This window comes from Diachasma alloeum, unplaced genomic scaffold (assembly GCF_001412515.2).
Source record: "Diachasma alloeum isolate Michigan unplaced genomic scaffold, Dall2.0 Dall_scaffold_78908, whole genome shotgun sequence".
Classification (NCBI taxonomy): domain Eukaryota; kingdom Metazoa; phylum Arthropoda; class Insecta; order Hymenoptera; family Braconidae; genus Diachasma; species Diachasma alloeum.
Window position 1 is genome coordinate 4060874 of NW_021683643.1, and position 25439 is coordinate 4086312.

General features: G+C 36.0%; 1 protein-coding gene across 1 annotated transcript; it reads left to right on the forward strand.

Annotated features, from left to right (window-relative positions):
- The first annotated feature begins 5746 nt into the window (after positions 1–5746).
- On the forward strand, positions 5747–25235 carry LOC107047722 (dual serine/threonine and tyrosine protein kinase). The gene is made up of 5 exons (XM_015270531.1): positions 5747–6049; positions 12842–13034; positions 16538–18976; positions 19924–20183; positions 24934–25235. Exons 2-5 carry the CDS (start codon positions 12911–12913, stop codon positions 25060–25062), a joined length of 2952 nt encoding a protein of 983 aa, XP_015126017.1. The 5' UTR covers positions 5747–6049; positions 12842–12910; the 3' UTR covers positions 25063–25235.
- Positions 25236–25439: the final 204 nt, after the last annotated feature.

The window sequence follows — 25439 nt, forward strand, 5'->3', positions numbered from 1 at the left end:
AAAAATCATAAGCACATGAATTTTTTTTTAAAATAAAATATAATGTGAAATAAAATCTAATGAGTGCGCGTCGCGTATGAAGCTTGAGGGACAAATTTGACGTACTGTCAGTCAATGGTAATAAAACTTGGGTCGTAGTTAATGACGGTCTTCAACAATGGTCTAGCGTCAGGTACATATTGTGGACGGTCCTTCGGGCATGCCGTCTAGGCAGAACGTGTAGTGACTCGTATAGGGCTGTCTTTGTTGCTTCAAAGCGAGCCTTTTGACGTCTGATCTCTTCGCTATGGGAGCAACAAAGACCGGGCTGTGGGGACAAATCCCCACAATTGCGGACGAATATATTCGTCATCATAGGATCGAAGGGGCGTAAGAAATGCCAATAAACATTGCATTTACGCCCCTTCGGATCGACAACGTGTATTCTACCATTCACTAACAGAATTGATGTTTAAACACACACATTGACTAAACTATGTACATGTGCATTGAATCTCGTTCGAATATTTCGTTTCTGTAATATTCCCCATCGTTAGACAAATTAATTGTTAAATTCATTTAATTCTGACGAATTATGAAATTTTGGAGATTAGAGTTATCAGGCTGGATTTAGTATTTCCCCTTTCCATGGTCAATCGAGAAATTCATGAGAGAGTATTTCTTCATTCCAGGGATCCCCATCAATATTAAATTTCTGTAATATTCCAAGGATTTGACCCTTACATTACTGAAGGTTTAAAATATGTTGATTCAATTTTTCAAATAATATAATATGAATAATCTGATTTTTTACGAATAATGATATATTTAAAATTTGTTAATATGAAACTGTAAATTTACTACTAAGTGAATAATTCAAATTTCCTGAAAGGGGATTTTCGATTACACAAGTAACCGTGAATCTGCCTACCCCAAATTATTGATTGATAAAATAGTTGAAAATTTGAATATTTGAATTGATGATACTTAAGTACTCAAAAAATTTCAAGAGTGATGTTATTTAATTAAGCGCTACAATATTAACCGTAGTAAAATATTACAAATTAGTCCGGCTTGGGGCAATTGCGATTTTTAATCTTTCGGAAACCGTCAAACGGAAGTCTAGACATCGAGAATCATCAGAGAAGTGTTAGAAAACATTCTCCGATGAAGCTCGGTCGACGGCCGCCCGTGTCGACGAAGGTTTTCCATGGTTTCCCTTGGTCACCAGGAGAGTCTGTACGTGGGGTACAGCTCCTGGGGTACAATGCGACACGGTTGGAGAGGAAGTCGGCCCATGAAACCGCAAACATGTAAAAACCCGAATAGAGTATATATAGCAAGAAAAACAAATAAATATTACAAATTTGGCTATCCCTGCTTCATTCCAATCTGATCTTGGAGAAGTGAACGCTTTCATCCCATGAAGCTTCGAATTAAGAAAAATTTTCAACAGTACCAGGATTCTTCCAGGCAAAATTGAACATTAAATGTTGTATATTTTTTTTTCTATTTCATTGGTTTTATCGAAGTAATTCTCGATTTGAAACCCCTCCTCTAGCCTGTCTCCCCTCCTTTCTTTTTCCTCTCATTAAATGTTGTATATTTGAGGGGAGTGTCGAACTGAGGGACTAGGGATTCACTTTCGCCGAAGGAGACGCTAAAATTACTCACCTCTAGGGAACCTCAATGAATAGGCCAGATTTACGATATTGCTGATGGAATTCACAATCCTCGTCCCTAATAGCCTCCCTTGCACCTCCCACTATTTCGTTCTTCCGATAATTAGAAACTTTTCAACCATTTTCCCAACTGTACTAATGGTCAGTTACAACGAAATTTTTAAGGGGGTAACATCAAAGCAATTTGCTTCCTTACTGTTACAAACTCAAGGACGAATTCTTAGTGTTTTTGATAGTATGTGAATAATAGTTGATTTATTCAAAAAAGAAAGAGTGTCTAATATGCCTTTAACGCGACAAGATATGAAAATTCCATTGGTTGGTAATGCAAAACCGGAAATTCGGGGTAATCAACTACCTTCGAAGAAACAAATTTTGGAGTGTTTTTTTACTATACAAGACATTTCACGCCAAAAATGCTCGCGAAGCAGCAACATGTGTTATTCGCAAGTGTGCTATATTTTGGGACTATGGCAAAATACCAATGATAAAAGAGTGTGATGCGATTAAAAAATTGGAGAAATTAGTCGATGAATATAGAAAAGTGTTCAAGAACGGTCCCTCACGCAGGGAAAATTGTATCAAAGCCCAAGTTAAGGAGATTGATTTCAAAAGCATGTTGAACGACTTATTTGATATTGCGCATGAGAAGCAAGTGGCTTTGATGAAAAATGAATCCGCAAACATTTTTTTGGAGCTCCAGCGCGAAAAGGGGAGGAAGGGTTACTTGGACCAAATTATTGATACAACAGATTGGGCTCCAGCGTGCGGAGACGGACATGAAGGAGCGCTGATCGATAAATCCGAAAAAGGTGCGAGATGTATTGAAAATATTTTTCAACATTCCTTATCACTATCAGGTGATCATGGAGAGTTCAATGAAAGTTTGTTGACGGATTCAATATTTTTGGGAAGAGCAAGAAAAACCAAGTTCCTGTGGTTTAGAACTTTTGTTTTTTGAAATTTTGCCTCAAAATTTCAAGTTTTTTCTATTTTTTATCGAAAAGTATAATTCAAAAGAAAGCTCTTTTTTGATGTACGAAGAAGGGTTTTGACACAAATAAATCGATTTTTGGCCGATTGTTTCGTTACATTGGAATTTAAAAAAAATGGAGATTTGTGGGAGTCCCGAATTTATATTGCTGCAATAATGGTTCAAGAAGGATTGAATCCAGTTCTAGTTTCTCACAAGAATATCATATGTCAAACCTAGCTAGAAGTTGACAGTATCTCATTCATTCTCGTGAAAAGAAATGTGTACCCGAATAATCGAATCCAAATTCAGTTTCCCACAAAAAATAAAAATATAATAAAACCTTTCCGTTTAAGACACATGCAAATACGCGTTTCTACTACGATGTTGATTCAATTAAATTTCTAAAAAAGTTTAATAATGGGGGAAGGGTGATAAATTGAGAAATAGCAACAGGGGGGAGAGGGAAGCGATGAGAGATCTCCTGACAACATAATTTTTCGGGATAAACATTTGAGCAAAGCAGTTTTTTGCGTTCTAAAAAATTATGTCATCGATAAATCGTATTAATCGTTGAAGCTTATTTGAAAAGTCAAGCGGCATCCGTATACCCTCCCACCCCTACCTTCTACGGCTTCCCAGGCACGAGAAAAATTGGAAAAAACAATTTTTTTCGTTTCAAAAAGGTACGTCATTATTAAATCATACACCTCCGGGGAACTTTTGAATTTTCGTTATTTTTCCAAATTTATTTGAAAATTCTAGCTGCCTGTGCTTGCCCCCCCCCCCGCCCCCCGTCGTTCTCCGCCTTTCTGCCATGAAGAAAATTGGGGAAAACCAATTTTTTTGTTCCAAAAAATGACGCATCGCTGAATCGTGCCCCTCAGGGTAACTTTTGAACCTCCTCTATTTTTTTAAATTTATTTGAACATTCTAGCCGTATTGGTACAACCCGGTTGCATAACTGGACCTTGCTTCTTAAGGGTATTATAGCGGGGTCCATAGCTGGAAAAAAAGCAGAGAATTCAATGATAATTGCTGAATACGGCTTTCAAATGGATCGAATAATCTTCTCAGCAATTTTCATTGAATTCTCTGCTTTTTTTCCAGCTATGGACCCCGCCATAACACCCTTAAGGGTTTCATGAGTGAGTCACTGACGGTACTGTTCGATGAATTCTCTAAAAACTGTAGCCGAAAGAAAAGAAAGAAAACTCATGGCAATACCTTTCGTCTTCCGTGGCGCAGGCCACGTCGCCCAATTTCCCAGCCTCTACCCTTAACATGACTCATAGACGGCCCTAGGTCAACATTACAAAGTTTTAATCGTCAGTGTTACTCGCCTAGTCAATAAGACAAGATACAAATGAACGGGAGCATATACATTTCCTGCCATTCAACAATCCCCCCGGTCGAACACGGAAATCCTAGTAACAACTATCACTGTTCAAACATGCTAAACAATTAAAAACCTTCCTTCCAATTACAATGCCCTTCCATCAATTCTCAATCACGGATGAAAAAAGCCAAATTGAACAACCCCTTATCACTAGCTACCTCAAAGAAACGAATAGAAAAACGACAAATAATGCAATCTCTCAGCAGCAATAAAGCTCTTCCGAACCGCCTACACTGACAGAAAAAATTAATTTTATCCAGAGAATGTTATTTGAACCAACTATCATTTGGTTCTTAATTTTCAAATAAACATGATTTCATAGTGAATACCGGTTATCCCTTCATGAGATACTTTTGATTGGGAGAAATTGAACTTCTCTAGAATTGAAGTACCTTTAATTTTTCGCAATAATCAGAGTATTTGATTTCTTTCTAGCCAAAAGTTTACCAACTCCAGAAATTCGGTGGTTTACTCAAAAATCAAAATTATTCTCATCACTAAATACGTTGTTATCTGAATCAACACGATCATACGTTTTTCCAAGTAAATTATAATTAAAGTCAGCATTTCGTATGTCGACTCAGGATGAATATTGTTACGCGGAAAAAGCTTTGAGATTGTAATAAGATTTCGTTGTGTTGAAAGAAGTTTATATGTCTTGACTAAAAAAATTGCATTAGTTTACAATAACAAAATCAGAGATTACAGCAATTCAACACAAACTTGGATATCACAAATTTCGTTCAATGTGATGTACGGAACGCTCAATTTAAATATTGGGTTCATTCGAGAAAACAACATTTAATTCATTCCTCAATCTAATCCTCTTCTAAGTACGAATTTTTGATCAATTTATGAAAGTAGAAAATTTCTCGATTGGAGATTACCTATATTAGATTTGAAGAAATAGAACTTTTCCACTTTTGTGGTGAATGCATGTGACTTGACGCCAAGGACTGTTTTATTTGATTCAAGTAAACGTATCTCAAGAGGAAATAATTGATATTCATCGCAGGGATAGCCAAATTTGGAATATTTTATTACGGTTAAATATTGTAGCCCTTAATTACATAATATCACTGCTGAAATTTTTTGAGTATTTAAGTATCATCAATTCAAATATTCAAATTTTCAACTATTTTATCAATCAATAATTGAGGTAGGAAGATTGACGATTATTTGTGTAATCGAAAATCCCCTTTCAAGAAATTTGAATTATTCACTTAGTAGTAAATTTACAGTTTCAGATTAACAAATTTTAAATACATCATTATTCGTAAAAAATCCGATTATTAACATTATATCATTTTAAAAATAGAATGAAGATATTTTAAACCTTCATTAATGTAAGGGTCAAATTCTTGTAATATTACAGAAATTTATTATTGATGGGGATCCCTGATTCACCGTAAGATCTTATTCATTTGAAATTGAATCAAGTATGTAATACTTGTTCCGAGAAAGAAACATCTCATTAAAAATACTCGTTTCCGTCAGAGTACAAACAAATCTCTTAAAATAAACCAATGCAATTCATCAATAACTCATACCAGACCATTACGTCTAGTTATCACTCATCACCCTCTACTTTTCACCCCAGCTTTCTCGCCGGGCCTCCACATTTCGTCGCAGACATCCCGAGAATCTCTCGACCGAGTTTATTTGCAGTCAAAAGTTGCGGAGACCGCGCGTCAGTCGTGTCTCGTGGTTGGTTGAGTGAAGATCGCTCGGAATTTATCCCCGCTCGTTCAACTGATTGAACACTATACTATATGCCATTCACAATGAGAGAGTACCGAGAGTCTTAAAAAGTTTGTGTATTTGTGCATAAAACAGTTGAAATAATCAAGTTCAAGGGATAACATTGGTTTTGCCTGGGGTGGGCCTTGGCGAGCCCTAGAAGAGACCAGGCAAGCCACCGAATCAGGAGCATCGAACGTCAAAACAAACAGTGGAACAATAAAAATCATCAAGATTATGTGACAAAGTGGATGGAATTGTTGCGGAAATCGCGAGGTAATTTAATTTGCACCAGTGTCTCGCATTATTCCACAAATTCCCCCTCATTTCCTCTCAACTACTGAACTTAGAGGTTAACAAGTGAATTGCAATGATTGCAATTGATAATCAACTCAATTTCAGCAATGAAAAATAAGGAAAATTGTTAATTGAACTCAGGGATAAGAGGTTTTGGATTATTTGGAGAAGGTCAAGTATTAATTGCCGTTATCAGGCGCCAGTTTAGTGGGAGATTTGGTTCAAAGAATATCAGCAGCTCGCGAAACACTTGCATCAGCTTGTCTCCATGAGTTATTACTCTTTATTAACTCCTTGACGCACGAGGTACATTCATTAATATTTGGAATTAGGGTGATTAGAGTCATTGTAATTGTTGGAGCTTTTGGGGGTTAATCGAGTGTCTGGAAAGATTCGCACTTGCGTCATTAGTGGATCACGGCGATTATGGTGATTAATGTGATGATTGTGTTCCTCTCAGACGTGTTTTTTCGTTGTTTTTTAACTTTCGGATCTGTCGGGTACACTGAGAGAAAAACGACAAAGTTCTCAAACAAGTCTTACTTGTGCCAAGAAAATAGTTTTTCTGTACTGCTTCTCACGATTTCTCGTCTGGGAATTGGTATTACATACTTCCCAAACTCGAAAACTTGAAAATCACTACAGAAAAATATTGTTCCTGGGCTGTTGCGATGGGGTTTTTTTACTCGTGTGGTTGGCCAGTCCTCGCCTACGGCTCGGAGGCCAACGCCACACGAGTAAAAAACCCCATCGCAACAGGCCGGAAAAATACTATTTTGGAAATTATCAAAAAAGGATTTTTTTGTGCCAAACATGCAGAGAGTGCGCCGGAATGAAAAATTCTTCTCGCAAAAATAGATTTAGTAGTTCAAAAAAATTGCATTCTCTGTACACGCAAGAATGTCATTTCTAGCACTACTTCGTTATTCGATACTCCCATACGTATTTTGTTCCCGAAAAATCTTTGTTTTATGCGAAACAAGGGATAGTAGTTGTTCGTTTCGGCAGTCTAATAATCACAGACAAGAAATGAACACTTAAATGAAACAATAATAGTGATATGATAGCAATCTTGTAACTTGGGGATAAAATATTTGTTGATAAATTTTCCTCTGTATGAGATATTTTCATCCTGAAAAGACACCGTCTGGTGTGAATTATCCGCCTCTTGAGCTAAATTTTTCTTTGCTGTCGAAAGCAGAACAATTAGGGGAGGGTGGGGTAAAATGGACACTTTCAACTTTTTAAAAATTATTCATAACTCAGAAACAAATGTATCAATTGAGCTCAGTTTAGGCTCGTCACAAAGGGAAAGAATGATTTTTTGTATTGAAAAAAAAGAAATTTTATCACCATTTCAACCCTTCAACATTTTAAAAAAAGTCAAAAGTGTCCGTTTTATCCCGACGTCCCTATTCATGTTTGAGACTTTCAAATTGGAACCAAACACATTCGTTTTTGGCAATTTTCAACTAGCGATTTTGTTGACCCAAACAAGACTTGCTGACAACGTGTTTTTCTCTCAGTGTAGTTATAGTAATGACCCTGAAAATCGAGTGTGGAATTTTCGCGATTTTTCTACATTTCTTGACGTTTAGAATCATTTTGAACAAATTTTGAAGACATGTTCATATGTGTGTGTGAATGTGTATGTATGTAAACAAAAAATTTACCCGGCGATTACTCTTGAACGAATGATGCGATTTAAGGATGTTTATTAAAAATAGCAAGTACTTAAAAAAAAATTAATTTTTTTAAAACTGAGAGACGAAGATATTCCCGTCACTTTGATACAAATTTCAATCCACTAGCCCATGTTGATTATTTAGAAACAAAATAGACAAAATGTACCAAAATGCATGCTCTAACATGCGCTTATATGGGATAGAATCATTCAAATATTTCCTCTTTTTGCCCGGCTACCCAAGATTCTTCTCTGGCCATTGGATTCAGTATGATTTTACACATTACCTGCTATTTTCATTTCTATTTTTAGAGTCTTCTAGTAGATGAATTATCAATTTGAACATAAATTTCATTAGAGCCCGTGTATAAGGAAAAATTTGTTTATTCATTTCTACTAGGACTATTGTGATTCTTTTTTTTACGTTAGAAAAGTTAGTTTTATAAGTTCTGCTGTCAGCTGAAAAAATTACAGAATTTTCCTTGACCATGAAAAAAAACATTTATGGAGAATTTACCGACACTGGCTAAACATCCTCAAAGTTTTTTTTGCAATCGATGCGTCTTAGTGTCACTCAGAACTGATTAGTTTATGAAAACAATCGTCTCAACGGTTCTCAAAACCACCAAAATTATGTTTTTTTGACCCATTCGAGCATTTTTCCAGTAGAAATGATGCGATTTGGATTGTTTTTCGTTCAATCGATGAATATTCGTATGCAATACACCAGAACAGATTTTGAGCAAAATCGACTCAGGCGTTTTCCAATTTTTCTAAAAATAAAACTTCTGGAACTCTGATTTTTTTATTTTATTTGGGTTCCCTGATGTTATTGACTAGAGGACAATGGGGTGGGGGTGGATGAATGCAGTACACAGTTGTTAATTATCGACAGTCGAGTTCGAAGGTCAGGTATTTTATCCATTTTTCTTTGCTTCAGTTACGTGGTTTATGATCGAGTAATTTTTATCCTCGAGTTTTTCGATAATTCAGGGGTGAAGTGGACAAAACGACAACATGGCACTTCATAATTGCTGGCTTTCTAGTGCACTGATAGAAAAGGCCGAACGCTTTAGTTGCTGTTGAGGCTTCTTAACTATTACTACGATTCGTTAATCGTTAACAAATAGTGAACCCTCGTTAAGGATGTTTATCCAAAATCGCAAATATTAAAAAAAAATTGATTTTTTTTCAACTGAGTGATGAAGTTACTCCCTTTATCTTGATAAAAATTTCAATCCACCAAACCACGTTTATTATTTAGAAATGAAGTGGATAAAATGCACCAAAGGCATGCGCTTTAAGGATAATCGGGCGAGTCCGGTGGGTTAGAAAAAAAGCAGCCATTTTTCTCTTTTATTTTTTACGTATTCTTTAAATGATGGAAAAGGCGTATGGAAAGTTTCAGACTGCTGGGGAACATGGTTAATTTATTATGAATTTTTGAAAAAGTGGTCATTTAACCCGTGATCTTAAGGAAATCTAAAAAAAACTGCAAAAGCCAAGGAAAAAATGCAGCCAAAGTCATGAAACTTTAGACACATTTAGAACATGTGATCAATGATCTTTTGAGTGAAAAAGATTGTCGCCTAGGAGCATTGTTTATTAATAATAGCGAAAAAAGTACTGAAAAATGAAATTTCTGCGCCCGCAGCCCAAACGAGCAGCAACGTCCCAAGTACCGATCGGGTGGGGGTAGCGCGGTCAATTTAAACGTCTCTTGAGAGAGAGCGATGAAGCGTTGTGATTGGAGCTCCCTCGAGCCAGTGGTACCAGCTCCTGGTGAAAAAAAAAACGACCGAAGATGTTGCCACTTTTTCGCATGGATTAATATTTTTTCATTTATTTAAAAAAAAAACAATCTGAAAACCATTCAATGCGTGGAACAGATACAAATAAATTTGATTAGCTCCAAAAATAATTTTTAACCGGAGATACTCCCTAATATTGCCTGGATTTTGAATCCGAATGGGAAAAATTTTTTTGTTCAGCGATTGGTTTTCTGCAGGAAAACAATAGAAACCCCTCCGCCTCATCTACTACATTTCCTCCTCGCACGATTATCCTTAATTTTCATTCTTATTTTTTTTTCATAAGTCAGGAGAAAAAGGATAAAAAATAACCCAACCTTCTTTTATAATAAGTGGGTTTTCATCGAACATCTTCGACTTTCGTAGGAATCGCAGAGTTTTGTTTCGAGGACCATTGCTGTAAGATAATGAGAGCTGTCAAAAAGGTCTAATTTAGGCAGTTCTCTTAGTTAACTTCGGTGGTTGCCCTTGTTCTTGATATATTTTGAAACATTTAGTGGCCCCAACGTGACATTCGATTATCTTGTTATGTGACATTATTTACAAATTGCAAGGATTCTAAGTAGTTCGGACGGAGCTTGATAATCTTTCCCATTCTTCATTCATGCGATTTAGGATCGAGTAATTTTCATTCTCGGGTGTTTTTCATAAGTCAGGAGAAAAGGGATAAAAAATAACACGTCTTTTTTTTCAACAAATGCGCTTTCATCGAACATCTTTGACTCTCATAGGAGTAGCAGAACTTTTATGTGAGGACCGTTGCTGTAAGGCAAAGAAAGTTACCAAAAAAGTCTATATTAACTCCGGTGGCTGACCTTGTTTTGAAGATATTTGAAAAAACTGGCCCCAACATGACATTCGATTATCTAATTATGAGACCTTATTTCGAAGTTGCAAAGGTTTTAAAAAGTTCGAACGGAGCTTGATAATCTTTCCCATTCTTTGTTCATGCGGTTTAGGATCGGGTAATTTTCATTCCTGGGGTTTTTTTTCATAAGTAAGGAGAAAAGAGACGAAAAATAACACGTCTTCTTTTTACAACAAGTGCGCTTTCATCGAACATCTTCGACTCTCGGGTGTGATGATGACGACGACTGATGAAAAACTCTACGGTAATTCCGGTAGCTTCCATCGTTTTTTTATGTATACTGGAAATATTGGTTTCAAAACGACGTTTAATTATTTTTTATTTAACATTCCAGAATTGCGCGGGTTTTGAGTAGTTCAAAAGGAACTTCATCAACTTTTCTTTCTTTGATTTTATTTTTGGCTCTCTTATCTCTTATTGAAGCACTGCATCAGCAGTTCCTGATGAAGCCGTTTTTATTCTTGGATGTTTTGATAATTCAGCAGCGTAGTGGCAAAACAATACAAAGAAACTTCAAACAGGTGGATTTTTTATGAATACCAATCTTGGATTATAATAGAAATTGTGACATCTTCGTGAAAATCATTTGTGGTCTGTAAACTAAAAGCTATCGAAATAGTATTTCTTCATTAGACTGAAAAAAACTTTTCTGGCGAATATGAGTTTGCAGCCTGAGCCGAAGTCGAGGGTTGCAATCATATGAGCTAGAAAAGTTTTTTTAGGCCGTATGTCGAATGATATTTCGCGTTTGTAAAGCGCTGCCTTACGACTGAAATGACAAAAAGATCTATGCAAATTGCCGTGGCTTCCCTCCTCGATTCTGAAATATTCTGAAAAAACTAGTTTCAAAATAAAATTGGGTTGAGTTAGTCGCCGCTCTACTTCGTAATTGCAAGGATTTCAAATCGTTCATGTCACGTTTTCACCGTAACTGTTACTAAAATATGGAAGAAACTGAGACAACCAAGCAACGGTATTTTCACTTTGTGCGTTACGCACTTATCACTAAGATTTTGAATATTTGCATTGTTTATAAATAAATACGAATGCGTTGAGTTACTTGAATTATAATTTTAATTGCGCTAAAAATTTACATAATACACTTTAAATTATACTAGTTTAAAAGTACTTGAAACTTATATTAAGTATTCTAACATTTACTTAAAGCAAACTGTATTGAATACAAGATTCAAAGGTTCTTTTGAAGTGCGAAACGAATCCGTGAATTACTCGAAATAGACTGAAGTTGAAGATTTTCGGAAGAAGAGACTTGCCCCTGACCAGCGTGAGTGGGACAGAATTTCCACGTTTTCATTGGTTGGAAAAACCGTTGAATTTTTCCTAAGATGCAATTGGTCATGGAGAGGGAGAAAGAAAACTATGTACATAAAAAAAGGGAAAGCGGACCTTATCTGAGAACGATGCGCTCTCGGTACGTTGCGAGTGTCGCACACAAGATTGATCGAATGATTTTGATTTCAAGTGATTTCAAAGTAATTTCATGTGATTCCAGGGAATAATTGATTTCAAGTGATCTCGAGTGATCTCAAAAGATTTTGGCCCCGATGTCATGATTTCAAATGATATCAATTTTATTATAAATGATATCATATTCGTTAAAATGCGTGTTGGGTCGATAATAAATTTTTATTTTTTTTCTATACGTTTCAAAATAAAATTTCTCATCCCACCGATTTGGGGGTTCCAAGTGATGTTATATGAAATTGCTTGCAATCAATGAATTTACATAGTTTCCCTGATTTCATTCGATTTCAACTGATTTCATGTGATTTCATCCCAGGATGACATTGATTTCACCAGTGAATAACCCTTCGGTCGCGTATGTGTTGACTACCGGGGCTGTCTAGGAAGTAATAACCGAGCAAACACGCGCAAAAAATTTGGAAAATTTCTAACCCGAGAAATTGTCACGGAATTTTTCCAGAGTATTCCGTAATTTTTATCTGAATCTCCTGCGAAAAATGACGATACCGTCACTTAAATTTTCTGAATCGATTCCGTAATTGATGAGCGAATTGTGAGTTCCGTAATTTCGACTGAACATTTCTCGCCGTGCATCGTAAAAATTTTTAAAGATCATGTTTCAAATTTATTCTCAAATCTGAACATAATGAAAGTGGACATTAACTCCCTTTTAATAAATAACTGAATTCATTATGATAAAAAATAATATGTATAAATCACTAGCCAATGATGCGCGCGAAGCGCGCCCCTTCCCTAGTTGATTAAATTCTCGATGCTACAGGCTTGCAATAATTCATATGACAAATTACTCAGTTTTTTCATTTATTTTGTTTATGAGCAAATCAATTTTTATCGTTGAGTTTTGAACATGAGGCTTTCAATTATTGAAATAAAAAACTAATTGTGGATTTCTGATGATTCAGGTGACGCAAAGTTGATGAAGAGGATTAGTGAGACGAGTGAAATCGTTTCTAGGGAAAGAGACTGCCAAAATGGTCAGCAAACTGCCGCAGGAATTCAGGAGATACCAGAGGAATCGCCAACAGTTGAGACACATCTTCAAAGAGACTCAACGCACTTTGGATGTTATTAATCATGAAAACTTCTTTCCTGACGGTAATGATTTTTTATTGAAAGGAATAAGACTAATGGAACAAAGATAAGATGCAGCAATAATAGATAATTCCGTAAATTATGGGACCATCATCAATACGAATAGTTTGAGGGGAAAATATCATGGGAAGGAAAAAATTAAAAGAAATTAACAATGAAATGGATTCTCGTATTGTGTTCTAATAAGTGTTCATTATCGACAAAATTTGTAATTTATGAAGGCGATAAATCAATTTGCCATTTTTCATGACTTTACCATTGAATTCAATGCTCCGTTGATCGCGCTCAGAGTGTCACGCTGCACTTTTGACAATTTGTTGAATAACATTGTTTTAAAATCCTAAAGAAAATTTCTGAAAGTTTTCCACGTTATCTTGAAGTGTATAGAAGTATATACTTCACCCCCAAAAATAAAAAACTGAGTTTTACTTAGCTGAGTTTTTTGAAGTATTCCCTTCATTAAAGAAGGGAATTTATATAGTGTTTCACATCTTTGTGACGCCATAGGAAATTAGTTGGATAGGATTTGGATGAGGTAGGAGAGGATCCGGGATTATTCTCAATATGAATTAACAAGAAATATTTCAAATCCCGATCTGGACTATCCATTTTTTTCAGTAAATATTTCTTGTCAATTCGTATTGAGAATAATCCCGGATCCCCTCCTACCTCATTTAAATCCTATCCAACTAATTTCCTATGGCGTCACAAAGATGTGGAACGCTATATAAATTCCCTTCTTTTATAATTAATAACGATTTTCATCGAAAATAATTTTAGTGATAAATATCGAAAATTTTATGTTAAAACCCTAGGGTTCGCCCCATGATAGGGCGAAACTTCTCAACTTTGAATTATAATGAAGTAATTAACGATTATAGATAGACAGATATTTATTCATTGATGCTACTTTTACAGTTTTACATCCATAATTAATGATAATATTTACTATTAAAATTTTGGCTGAATATCATCAACAATAATTTGAAGTTGATTTTTGAATTTTCTCAGGTTTTGTGGCCATTTTTCTCTGGCCATTCGATTCAGTATAGTTTTGCACATTACCTTCTATTTTTATTTCTATTTTTAAAGTCTTCTAGTAGGTGAATTATAAATTTCAACATAAATCCCATAAGAGCCCGTATATAAAGAAAAATTTGTTTATTTATTTCTGGCGAGACTATTGTGATTAATTTTTTTCAATATCAAAGAAGTTCATATGTTCTGCTATCAGCCAAAAAAATTATGGAATTTTCCTTGAACATGAAAACAAGATTTGCTGAAAATGGTTTAACATCCTTAATTGTCAACATTTTGGACAAATTTCAGGAGTGAATCACTGTTGAATACAGAATACAAATGCAGAGAGAATACTTTCATCTCGAAATTTGATATTTTCCTCTGTACGAATAAAACCATTAATTTCGTTCACCAAATTGTTTTCACAATTATTACAATCATCTACGTATCCCGATATAATATTTCCTTGGATTCGAAATTTTTCACGTTCTTCAAATTCTTTCAACATTTTCAATTACTCGGAGATTAGCACACGAAGTTCAATAGCAAAGTTATCACTCCGCTTTATCAAACGAGATAAGTGCACTGAACTCAAGTGTAACTTCTCGGCAAATATTCCTGAATTTGAGAGGAATGGACATACTTCCCCACATACATTATTTTTCATCACGCTGTGACGAAAAGTGGACTTTTAGGCACGCGGACCGTGCCTAAAAGTTCAATTTCCGCCACATTGTGATGAAAAATACTGTTCGTAACTCGTGAAAAAATGTTTTTTAGCTCGTGGGATTATATCACTCGCCTTCGGCTCGTGATATAAACCTCCCACACGCCAAAAAACACTTTTTTGCACTCGTTACGAAATATACTATTTTCGTTATCACTTCCCTTGTAAGGAAGGCTTTCGGAGCACTTTCATCATCTCTTTTGGATACGAAGATATTTTCTAGAAACTGCGTTCAGAGGGGAATATGATACTCTCTTTAATTATGAAAATATCATGATAACGAGTGATTTGAAGAAAGAATGTCAAGATTTTTTTTGATCAACGAAATTTAGAATAACTAGACAAGACGCGTGCACTGTCTGTCACCTCATTTACTTGTGAGAAGTTTCCGTTTCTTCGTCCAAATTTTAAATGTATTTAATTTCATACATTCATAAATGCATTGTAAAAATGGATGATAGATAGAAAAAAACTCACGCAATAATAAAGATTTTCTTTCTTATAATTGTTGAAAAATAAGGGAAGTGTGACGAATTGATTTTTTTAAATAAAAATGAACAATTTTGTTGCATTCCCCAGAAAATTCGAGAATTCTCTAGAAAACTGAACAATTTTCGAAACTTTTCTCGAATGAGAAAACAATAGACATTTTGCTAGAATTTTCTTAGAAAGCGGGGAAAATCGATGGCATTGAAATTAATGAAAAGTATAACCAGAATAATGATGATGATAACATTCAACTAAGTTGAAAAATTAACAAAATTAGGTAAAAAAATCTTATTCAATCTAATAAAATGAAATAAGCAATGAATTATACATGATAGACAGAAATGAGCAAAACAACCGTTCTGGAGCATTCGACACTCGCTCCGATTTTCATCATTTCCATTCCTTCATCTCAAGTTAGAGGTGAGATATGGCTTTTCAAGGGGAGGGGGATTTATAGGGGATTCTTGATTTTTTGATTAATAGCTCATTACACTGAAAAAAAAATTATTTTTGCCAAATATTCATTTACTTGAGAGAAGCATTTATTTTTTCAAAACTGTATTTCTCCAATCGAGTCATTCCCAGACGAGTCTGATGAAGTTTCAATTATGACAATCATGTTGCTCTAGAGGATGACTATGTTGCACATGACCTTGAATGAACTCCTCCAATGATTCATTTTTTTATTAATTTTTCCTAATTTCTTATTTTCTAGAAAGAAGAATTTTGATTAATTTGTTAATGTTGATAATTATTCAAGGAATTCACTCTAGGTCATAACGAACATGGTCATCCTCTACAACAGTATAAGTTTCATCATTAAAACCTAATGAGGATTGCCTGAGAACAATGGACGACTCCATCGGAGAAATATGGTATTGAAAAAATGAATACTTCTCTCAAATAAATGGATATTTGACAAAAATATTTTTTTTCTCAGTGTAAACTGATATAAAAGCCGTTGGAAATTTGAGAATCATCTAGAAAACTCTCCAATCGATCAAACATCGATAGATTTCTTACAATGCTTCTAAAAATAGCAGCATTTTCTAGAACTTCTCTAGAGTTTCCAGACTTTCTGTGAATTCTCTAGGATAGTCTCCCGTTCTGTCCGCGATCCTCGAATTTTCCAGGATTTTCGTCGATATTGCTATTAATTCTAGAATTCACCGTGAGGTGAATCGCACTGCTAGTAATTTCCCACTTAAAAATATATGACAGCTCAACTTTCCCATTTTACACTAACTCCTTTATCTCTCCTTCCTTCCAGAGAATATAATCGAGGAATTGTTACCCTCCGTCACACTGGATCGTTTGACCCACATTCTGGACAACCACCCAGCAATAGTGATATCCGGACAAGACTGCAAATCCAAAGCAGCGCTCGTCAACCGCCTCTTAGCAGCTGAGATACTCCCCTCGACGGACGGCGACTGGAGGTGGTTGAAATTCGCTTACGGCCCCACCAACCACGTGAGTCTCACCCTGGGCCTGGAATACGAGGTTGTCGACCGAGTCCAGGCGAACGAAATCGCCTGGAAGACACTCCCCGAACAAGACCTCAACAGATCGGGCAACGAGGACCCAAACTGTCCCACAATCCTCGAAGTCAAGCTCGACAGAGCAGTCCTGAAGGACAACGTGCAGATCTTCGTGGTTCCTGACATCGCAGCGGTTAAGTCCCTGGCAAAAGGAGCCCTCGGGATTCTCCCGATTTTTCTTTACGCCTTGAGTGACCACCCCTTGACAGAACAGAACACAGAAGATTTACGAGAGCTCAAGGAGACCTATCCTTACACTCCAGTGCTCTTCGTCTCGTCTCTGGTCAATACAATCTTCGACAGTGTGGACGGAGACCTGACAGAATCAGAACAACATCGTCTGCAGAGTCAATCGGAAGCCCTCGCCCCGTCGGCCCCATCAGACTCCTTCAAAGAGGACGAAAAACTGAACCTCGAGAAGATGAACTCCCTGGGCCACACCTGGCTGGATCAACTGGGAGACCTCGGCTTCCTGAGAATGGAGTCCGACGAGGTGGACCAAATGACCTGGATGGTTGGTGGACAGTACGTCAACTCCTCAGACCTCATCGAATCTTACTCGAAGATCGATCGAGTCCTCTACTTCACTCGAGGCTGCCTCCAAAGCTACCTAGTCAACGCTGGCAACTACCTCAATGAAATTCACACCACGTCCCTCAGGAAGTTCATCCTCAGTGCCTTCGACATGGCCCGAGAGATCCAGATAACCCCCAGAAGGATCCAATACGCCCAACAGAAGGAGAACGAGCTCTACACGAATCTGATGAGCGTGGTGAGCAAAAATCAAGAGGAACTGACGGATTTGATTCAGAATATAATTCAGGAGATGAAAAATGACGTTGAAGGGGCTGACGACGATCCTTATAAGTACCAGAGTGCGTTATCAGAGGATTCCGAGAGAAACGAGTGGCATGCGACTGTCAGATCAGCTACAACCGAGGTCCAACGGCTTGTTCTGAGTAAATTGAGCGAGAAGGTAGCTAAACAATTGGTGACGTCTGTCAATTGCCTCCGGGAGAACTTCTTTGGGACCCTCCAAAGATGTTTATTGGAGTTAGAAAAGAGTTACGATCAGGATGGGAATCTCCTCGCCAGTGATGCACTGAACCAGATATTATCAGCAGCTTACAATGTCGAACTTCATAATTCATCTCCATCGTTGGTTCACTCCTTTCTGGAGAGACTCAGGCAGCTGTTCAAGGCCATGCCCCTCCCCTGGGCACCAACGCCGACTCTGGACGCCTTTTGGAGGAAGAAGGTCACTATTGATCTTCTTAATTCACTCTCAGCTGCGAGATTAGCGAAGACTATTTCCACACAGTTCAGGGATAAAATAAAATCCTCTCATGATGCGTTTCATGCAGCTCTGAGGTCGTTGGAGAATCATTACTCTGGGAGGCTGGAGAGGACTGAGGAGCAGAGAGTGGCCATCAGGAAGATCCATGCACCGAGACTCGCGAAATTGGCTCTCGAGTCGACTTCGATGAGTGATATGGTCAGGTTTGGAATTCCTCACCAGGGGAAGGAGATTGGGAGGGGGCAGTATGGAGTTGTTTTTGCCTGTGATGGGTGGGGAGGGGCTCCTGGACCTTGTGCTGTCAAGTCTGTTGTGCCTCCTGATGAGAAACACTGGAATGATCTTGCTATGGAGTTCTATTACACCAGGAGTATTCCTGATCATAAGAGGATTGTGAAGCTGAGGGGGTCTGTGATCGATCATAATTATGGTGGGGGCTGTGGACTAGGCGCTGCGGTTTTATTGATCACTGACAGGATGAGTCGAGATCTTTACTGTGGCATCAGGGCTGGGCTGACCTGGCTGGAGAGGATACAGATCGCTATTGATGTTCTCGAGGGCATCAGGTATCTGCATTCTCAAGGACTTGTGCACAGGGATATCAAGCTGAAGAATGTTCTGTTGGATGTGGAGAATCGAGCCAAGCTGACTGATCTTGGATTTTGTATTACTGAGGCTATGATGTCGGGGTCGGTGGTGGGAACTCCTGTTCATATGGCGCCGGAATTGCTCTCCGGACATTATGATAGCAGTGTCGATGTTTATGCGTTTGGCATTCTGTTTTGGTATATTTGTGCGGGACATACTAGGATGCCGTATGCCTTCGAGACTTTTCAGAATAAGGAGCAGCTTTGGGGGAGTGTTAGGAGAGGTAAATATGGCTTTTTGTTAATTGTGAATGGTTGTTGGGGTTTTTTAAGTTTAGAAAAGTGGATTTAGAGAAGGAACACGGATGAAAAAAATTAATAGAAAAGCCTAGTAAATTCGTTAGAAAAATCTATTGGATTTTTATTGAAGTTTCTATTAGTTTTTGGCCGATTCTATTGAAATGTTCAATAGAAAATATTCAATAGAAATCGATTTTTCTATATAACTTATTCTCTTCAGATATTTTCGATAGAATTTCTTTGGTTCAATTTTTCTACGTTTTTTTCATATTATTTTTCATTTCTTCACATCAAGAAAATCAAAAAAAAAACTTAGAAAATGTGAGCCGAGGAAATTCTATAGAAAATATCTATTATAATATCTAGTTATCTAGTAATATCTAGTTATATAAAAAATCGAATTATATTGACTTTTTCTACTGAATTTTTTTATTGGACATTTCAATAGAATCGACCAAAAACTAATAGAAACTTCAATAGAAATCCAATAGAATTTTCTAACGAATACGTTAGGGTTTTCTATTAAATTTTTTCGTCCGTGAATATCAAAAATTTGATGCCACGAAGTTGAAATTCTCCAGATGGAATGAATTTTGTTATTTTTGGGTAAAACTCTTGAGACTATAGACCATTTGATAATCAACAAGGATGTTGTACTTCAAACGAATTATATTCTCAATTATTTGGAGTTAATTATCACTAAAGTAAATTATTTGAGGGCGAAATGTGAAAAATTTTGGACAAAAACTAGCAATTAAAAAAAAATCATAACTGCCTCAATTATCCATATTTTTCAATGAGATGGAAATCCCCAACATCGACTTTTTTGTCCTGCTGATTTGGCGGGGATCTGCTCAAAATGATTTGCAAATTTGTTTCTAACTCATGTTACATCATAAACTGATGACTGATAATATTGACTGTGGATTAGGTGTGAGGCCTGAACGTTTACCTCACTTTGATGGTGAATGCTGGACACTCATGGAGCAATGCTGGTCTGGTGAACCCTCGAAACGACCTCTCCTCGGTGCTATTTTACCAGTGCTGGAATTGATCCGTGAAAAAGCTGAATTAGGCAAGTCCATGACAGAAATCGACGCAGTCAGACAACCCAGCTCGTCATCCTCATTATCAGACACGAGAAGTCCAGCTTTAGCATTAGCCGAGCCCAATAACCAAAGAGGCACCATGGCAAGTCCTCTTCCAAGACGTAGACCATTAAGAGCTCTCAAACATCCTGTCCTACACATGACTAATCTGTTTCAAACTAGTGTGTGCTCGAATCTCTATGTTCAAATGCGTGAATTCTAAGCACTAATTCTGCTGGCAGTAGTTTTAAAGGGGAAAATTGAAGGGGAAATTTTAAAGACTGAGAAGTGTCCAATTATTTTTTAATCAAATATCGACAGATGCCAAATGGTCAAAAATTCGGAGAAAATTTATGTTTCTTCATGTTTCTAAAGAAAATTTTTTTATTCGAATCATTGAAATTAGGGTAGAAAATTCAAGAACTGTTTTTTATTGAAAGCAGAGAAATTATTTTTATACCTAAATATATGGGGAAAAAAATTGAGCGAAAAAGTAGATAAATTATTTATTAAATTAATGAAATGTTTTAGGAAACAGGGATTTCTCAGGCTTTTTATTAACTATTCCTTGTGCCAATGCTATTGTTGCTGCTAAACCACTTTTATTTACCTTGAAAAACTTTTATCTCAGCTTTTTATTTTTGTAGCGAAGTGATAGACAACTGGAGATGATTGTCAAATTTTATTACAAACTATTGTAGGGGACTTTTTTCTCTACAAAAAAAGTTTCTTCGAGTTATATAGACAACAATCTTCGCCTGACTTGTTATTGCATTTGTTGTCAGTTATATGATTATCTCGATGATGAGTGGCTTGAGGGCAGATGTCCCGAGACTTTTCTTGCGTGAAATTTTCTTCTCTCAAAAAAAAAAAGTCAACATTGTCCTCTAAATCCAACCATCTATCCGAGTGATATTTTCAATCTAATCTCCAGAAATTTGATGTCTTCCTAGATTTGCCCCCTGTGCTGTTGTTTTTATTTCGCTACGACTTTAATTTAATTTTCTGATTTAGGACATAGGTACTAGGTACATAGGTTTCTAATGACCTTATTAGTGTGTATTACTCGATGTAAGATACCAATTAATCTAATTTGACAATTTTTTAAGTATACGGTGGAAAAAAATAGAGATAAAGCCAAAAAATACTTGTGCTCTCTCAACGACGCGTGCTGGCCAATGATATCACCCAGAATGCAATTAGTCTCGGTACCATTCCAGCAGCACGAAAAGATTATTCGTCTAATAAGGTTCTACGATAAGCGATAAATAATAATCATGTGATAAATAAACATAACGAGGCAAGCCCATAGTCCATTGGCACTGTTTTGCCACTGTCATTAACATATTTAATTTGCCTTTTTCATGTCGTCTGTAAACAATGATCATTTGTGGCAGCTTCTTATCGTTTATTTTTCACGTAATTTTCGTCTATTTATCCCTCTCTTTCCTAATTCCCAAAGAGTCTCAAGTCTTTATAATCAGCATACGACGTTGTCGAACGCGAATACGAAATGTTGTACAATTGAAAAAAATGAATAATTGTGAATACATTGTAAGATTTTTTTATTTTTGTGTTTAAGAGATTTTTAAATAAAGATTATTTTTATGTAATTTCGGAGTCGTCGTTCGTACGTCGTTTTCTATCTATCCATCTATCTATCTACTTATTTATTCATTCATTTATTTATTTCTTAACCAACACATCCTTGCCTTGTCCAAATTCAGAGCTCGTACATACAACGGGAAATCACATACAATGATCCTGTGGCGATTTCGAATATTTCCTATTGAAATTCTTTCAATCAAGAAATTTGCAATTCTTATAGGGCCGGTTGCACCAAGTTCTATTAGTTAAATAAATCGTCAGAATTAGAGATGTGCAATCTCGTTACTTTTATGTCCCGAAAATAGTCGTTACAATATGAGAAAGTATTCGTTCCTGAATGCTCGTTACTCGTAACTTTTTTTTTATCAATGATTGAAATAAAATATGAGAGTTAAATAACGAGAAGAATCAAACGAGGTAAAGTGACGCAGTTAAAATTTTATTTGCAAAAAAAAATTTTATATCAGTTGGAGAATTTTCTGTTACATCTTTTGGAGCTTTCAGAGGATTAACTGGGAGTTTGCATTGAGGAACGTCATAATTCGAACATTCTTTGGTTTCAGGCAGCTAGAATAGAAGTTTACAAAAAATACCGGATACGTTGCGATTTTGATACTCGTTATTTTCGGGTAGGAGAAATAACGGATTAAAAGTAACGACTAGTTACGATCCGCACATCTCTAGTTAGAATAAATTTATGTCTGGAGACAATTTTCAGAATTCGTTGTAAAGTGCTTTCATTCAGCCATTTGGTCATGAATATCGACCAAATACTTCATAATTAGTAGTATTATTGGCAAATAATGACGATATATCGATACACTACATTTTTTTGTGAAATATCTTCGATGAACTTTCGATCGAAATTGATTGGCAGATTATTTTTATTTATTCCGATATATGCCTGACGATTTTCTCAACTAGGCTTGGTGCAACCGGGCCTATAAAGTAGAAAAAAAATTCAAGTCCTGAACAAAAAAAACATTTTCGACTGAATACTTTTCTGTGAAGATCTCATCCAAAAAGTTCTCTTGTAGAGAATCTAAAATCCTAGATTTTTCGGTTAGTGATATTTCAACATTTTCCGAATTTCGATGGTTCAGAAAAAATCTATAATTTTTTGGGGTAATGAGAGAACATCGGAAACCAACTTTTTTTATGATTAAAAAAAAATTTTGCAACAGCTTGGACAACGTGAAGTAGACAATTTTTTTTGTACTCTGGATCTCATGGAATTTATGTTCAAATTCATGATTTACCAGTTAGAAGAATCAAGAAAAAAGAACTAAAATGGGGAAAAGTTTGAAAAGATATGAGGAATCCAATCGACAAGAAATATGTGGGGTACCCAGCAAAAAGATGGAGATGGTAGAGACAGTAGGTCTTGGGTAGATGAATTGAAATTTTTGTCAACATGAAGAAAATAATTTTGTCTATTGGTTGAAAAAAATTAAATATTCTGAGTCGTTGCAGTTATTGATAAACTTGTATAGGAAATGGTTGAAATTTTCATACTGGATCATTCCATGGAATGCTGTAGGCGTTATCGATACGTGTGATTTTGTTATCATTTGATAACAAAATGATGATGTTCCAAAATACCGTCAAAGCTTGGTAGTGAATAACAATAAGCCACAATTTTTTATTTTTTCGAACAACGTTGCTGCGGTCTCACCCTGCGTGTTTTCAATTCACTTCGTTGTTCAAGCAATCAGCCTTGAAGAAACATTATCAATTTTCTTTTATTGATTCTACGTTATTGGAAGGGAAATAAGCCGAGAATAGAATTCATGGGGATTGTGAAAATAATCATGAGTACAATGGTTTCATTATTGACTTGGCGGAATATTCATTCATCAGGAGAGGAAAAATCCCGGAATATTTTTGATTGGGTATCCATGCTATTCATTGAATTCTGCGGCTAAGTGGTAAAGGAGATAAGTCCAGAACGTTCTTTAGGATTTATTTGAAGAATATCTAGGATGCTGTGGATTTACGGGAAAATATGACTGAATTCTTTGTAGCGAATGAAATTTTCTACAAGAGGTCTAATATTTTTCTCTAAACCCACTCTTCTTACAATAATTGCGAAATTGATGAAAAATTTTTTTCACTTGATAGTTTTCATGAACTGTTAATGCATTTTCGTTCGATTAAGGATGTACTACACCCTTTCGGCCAAAATTCACGTTTTTTTCATTTTTCTGGCAAATTATTGATCGGCGTTTTATCATTCTTGACTGACTCACGAAGTTTTATGATAGTGCAATCATTTTCCTGCATTTTTTCTAAAGTTTTGTGAATTTCCGAAAAGTTTTAGAGAAAATGCAGGAAAATCATTGCACGATCATGAAATTTCGTGAGCCATTAATTAATGTTAAAACGCAAAAACGGTATATTTTTTCACGTCAATCCCATCAACAATTTCCCAGAAAAATGCAAAAAACGTGAATTTTGGCAAAAAGGGTGTAATACAACCTTAAGTGGATTTTCGGACTTTTTGGATCATAATGGGTCGATACAAAACGAAAAATCCAAAACTTAAAGTTGAACGATTACAATGCTTCCATTCGGGAGCAAAAAACTAATTCGTAAAGTTATTGAATACATTTTTTCAAAAATTTTGAAAAAAAAACCTCTGTAGCTCATAAACTGGAGACCCTGGACTATTTTTAACATTTGAAGCGTCTGTGGGGCAAACGAACAATAAATTTTTTTTTGCACTAATTATTCGTTTTCAGACATATGTGAACATCCGCATGAAAAGGGAGTACTTTGTGGATACCGAGATATGTGTACTCTGATAATATTGATAACATTCCGCACATTTTAAGCCGAAAATGATTTTCATAGGATCAAGAATGACGTCGTTGGAGAAAATGAAAGAAACAATTTAACATTGGTATAAATGGGAGTTGCTGCGGAAATCCACATATAATCGATCGTCAATGTATGAGAAATTTCATTCCAATAGCCCGCGACTTAAAACTCATAATAGTCTCCTCTTAAAAACGCCCTTTGAAAATGTTCAATTTTTTTCTACTTTTTTAACTGCACACTCATAATTTTTAGGGACTCCTGCGTGGTATAAAATCCAATGGAAATGATATATATTTTAAATTATGAAGACAGAAAAACAATGAAGAAAACGTTTGAAAGATGATCCAAACGGGTCTTAATTTTGCATTCGTCTCCTACCACTCCATTACTAAATCTTCTTCTATCTCTGATTTATAATATTTCAGGTAGGCTCAACGCACTGTACTTCAGCGTCGAGTAGCATATCGCTTGTATCAGAGTCCAGCGAAGTTGACGAGACCTTCAGGGTGTCGATTTTATCTGGATGCGAAGGAAGTGTTCACTATCGACGATAACTCTTAACTTGTGATATTTGAAGGGACTTATAAATTAATAGATAATAGTGATGCAATATTTTCATATGTGCAGGATATTTTCAGCTGTGTAAAAAGTATTTCACCAACTTTGTATATGAGGTATTCCATGCCAAATGAGTCAACGGCTGACTCTCACGCTCTTGAAAATTGATGGCGATTTTTTCTACGATTGGGGGGCTTGAAAAACTATCTCTCAAATTTTTTAAGATTTTTTTGACAGCCCAGTTCAGAGATTTTTTTTTTTTCAAATTGTTTTTTTACAATAACTCGAGTTCTATTCATCCAATTTTGATTTATTAGGGATCAAAATTTTCCGTTTTTCACCACCTATAAGAATGTTTTTGTCCAAATTTTTT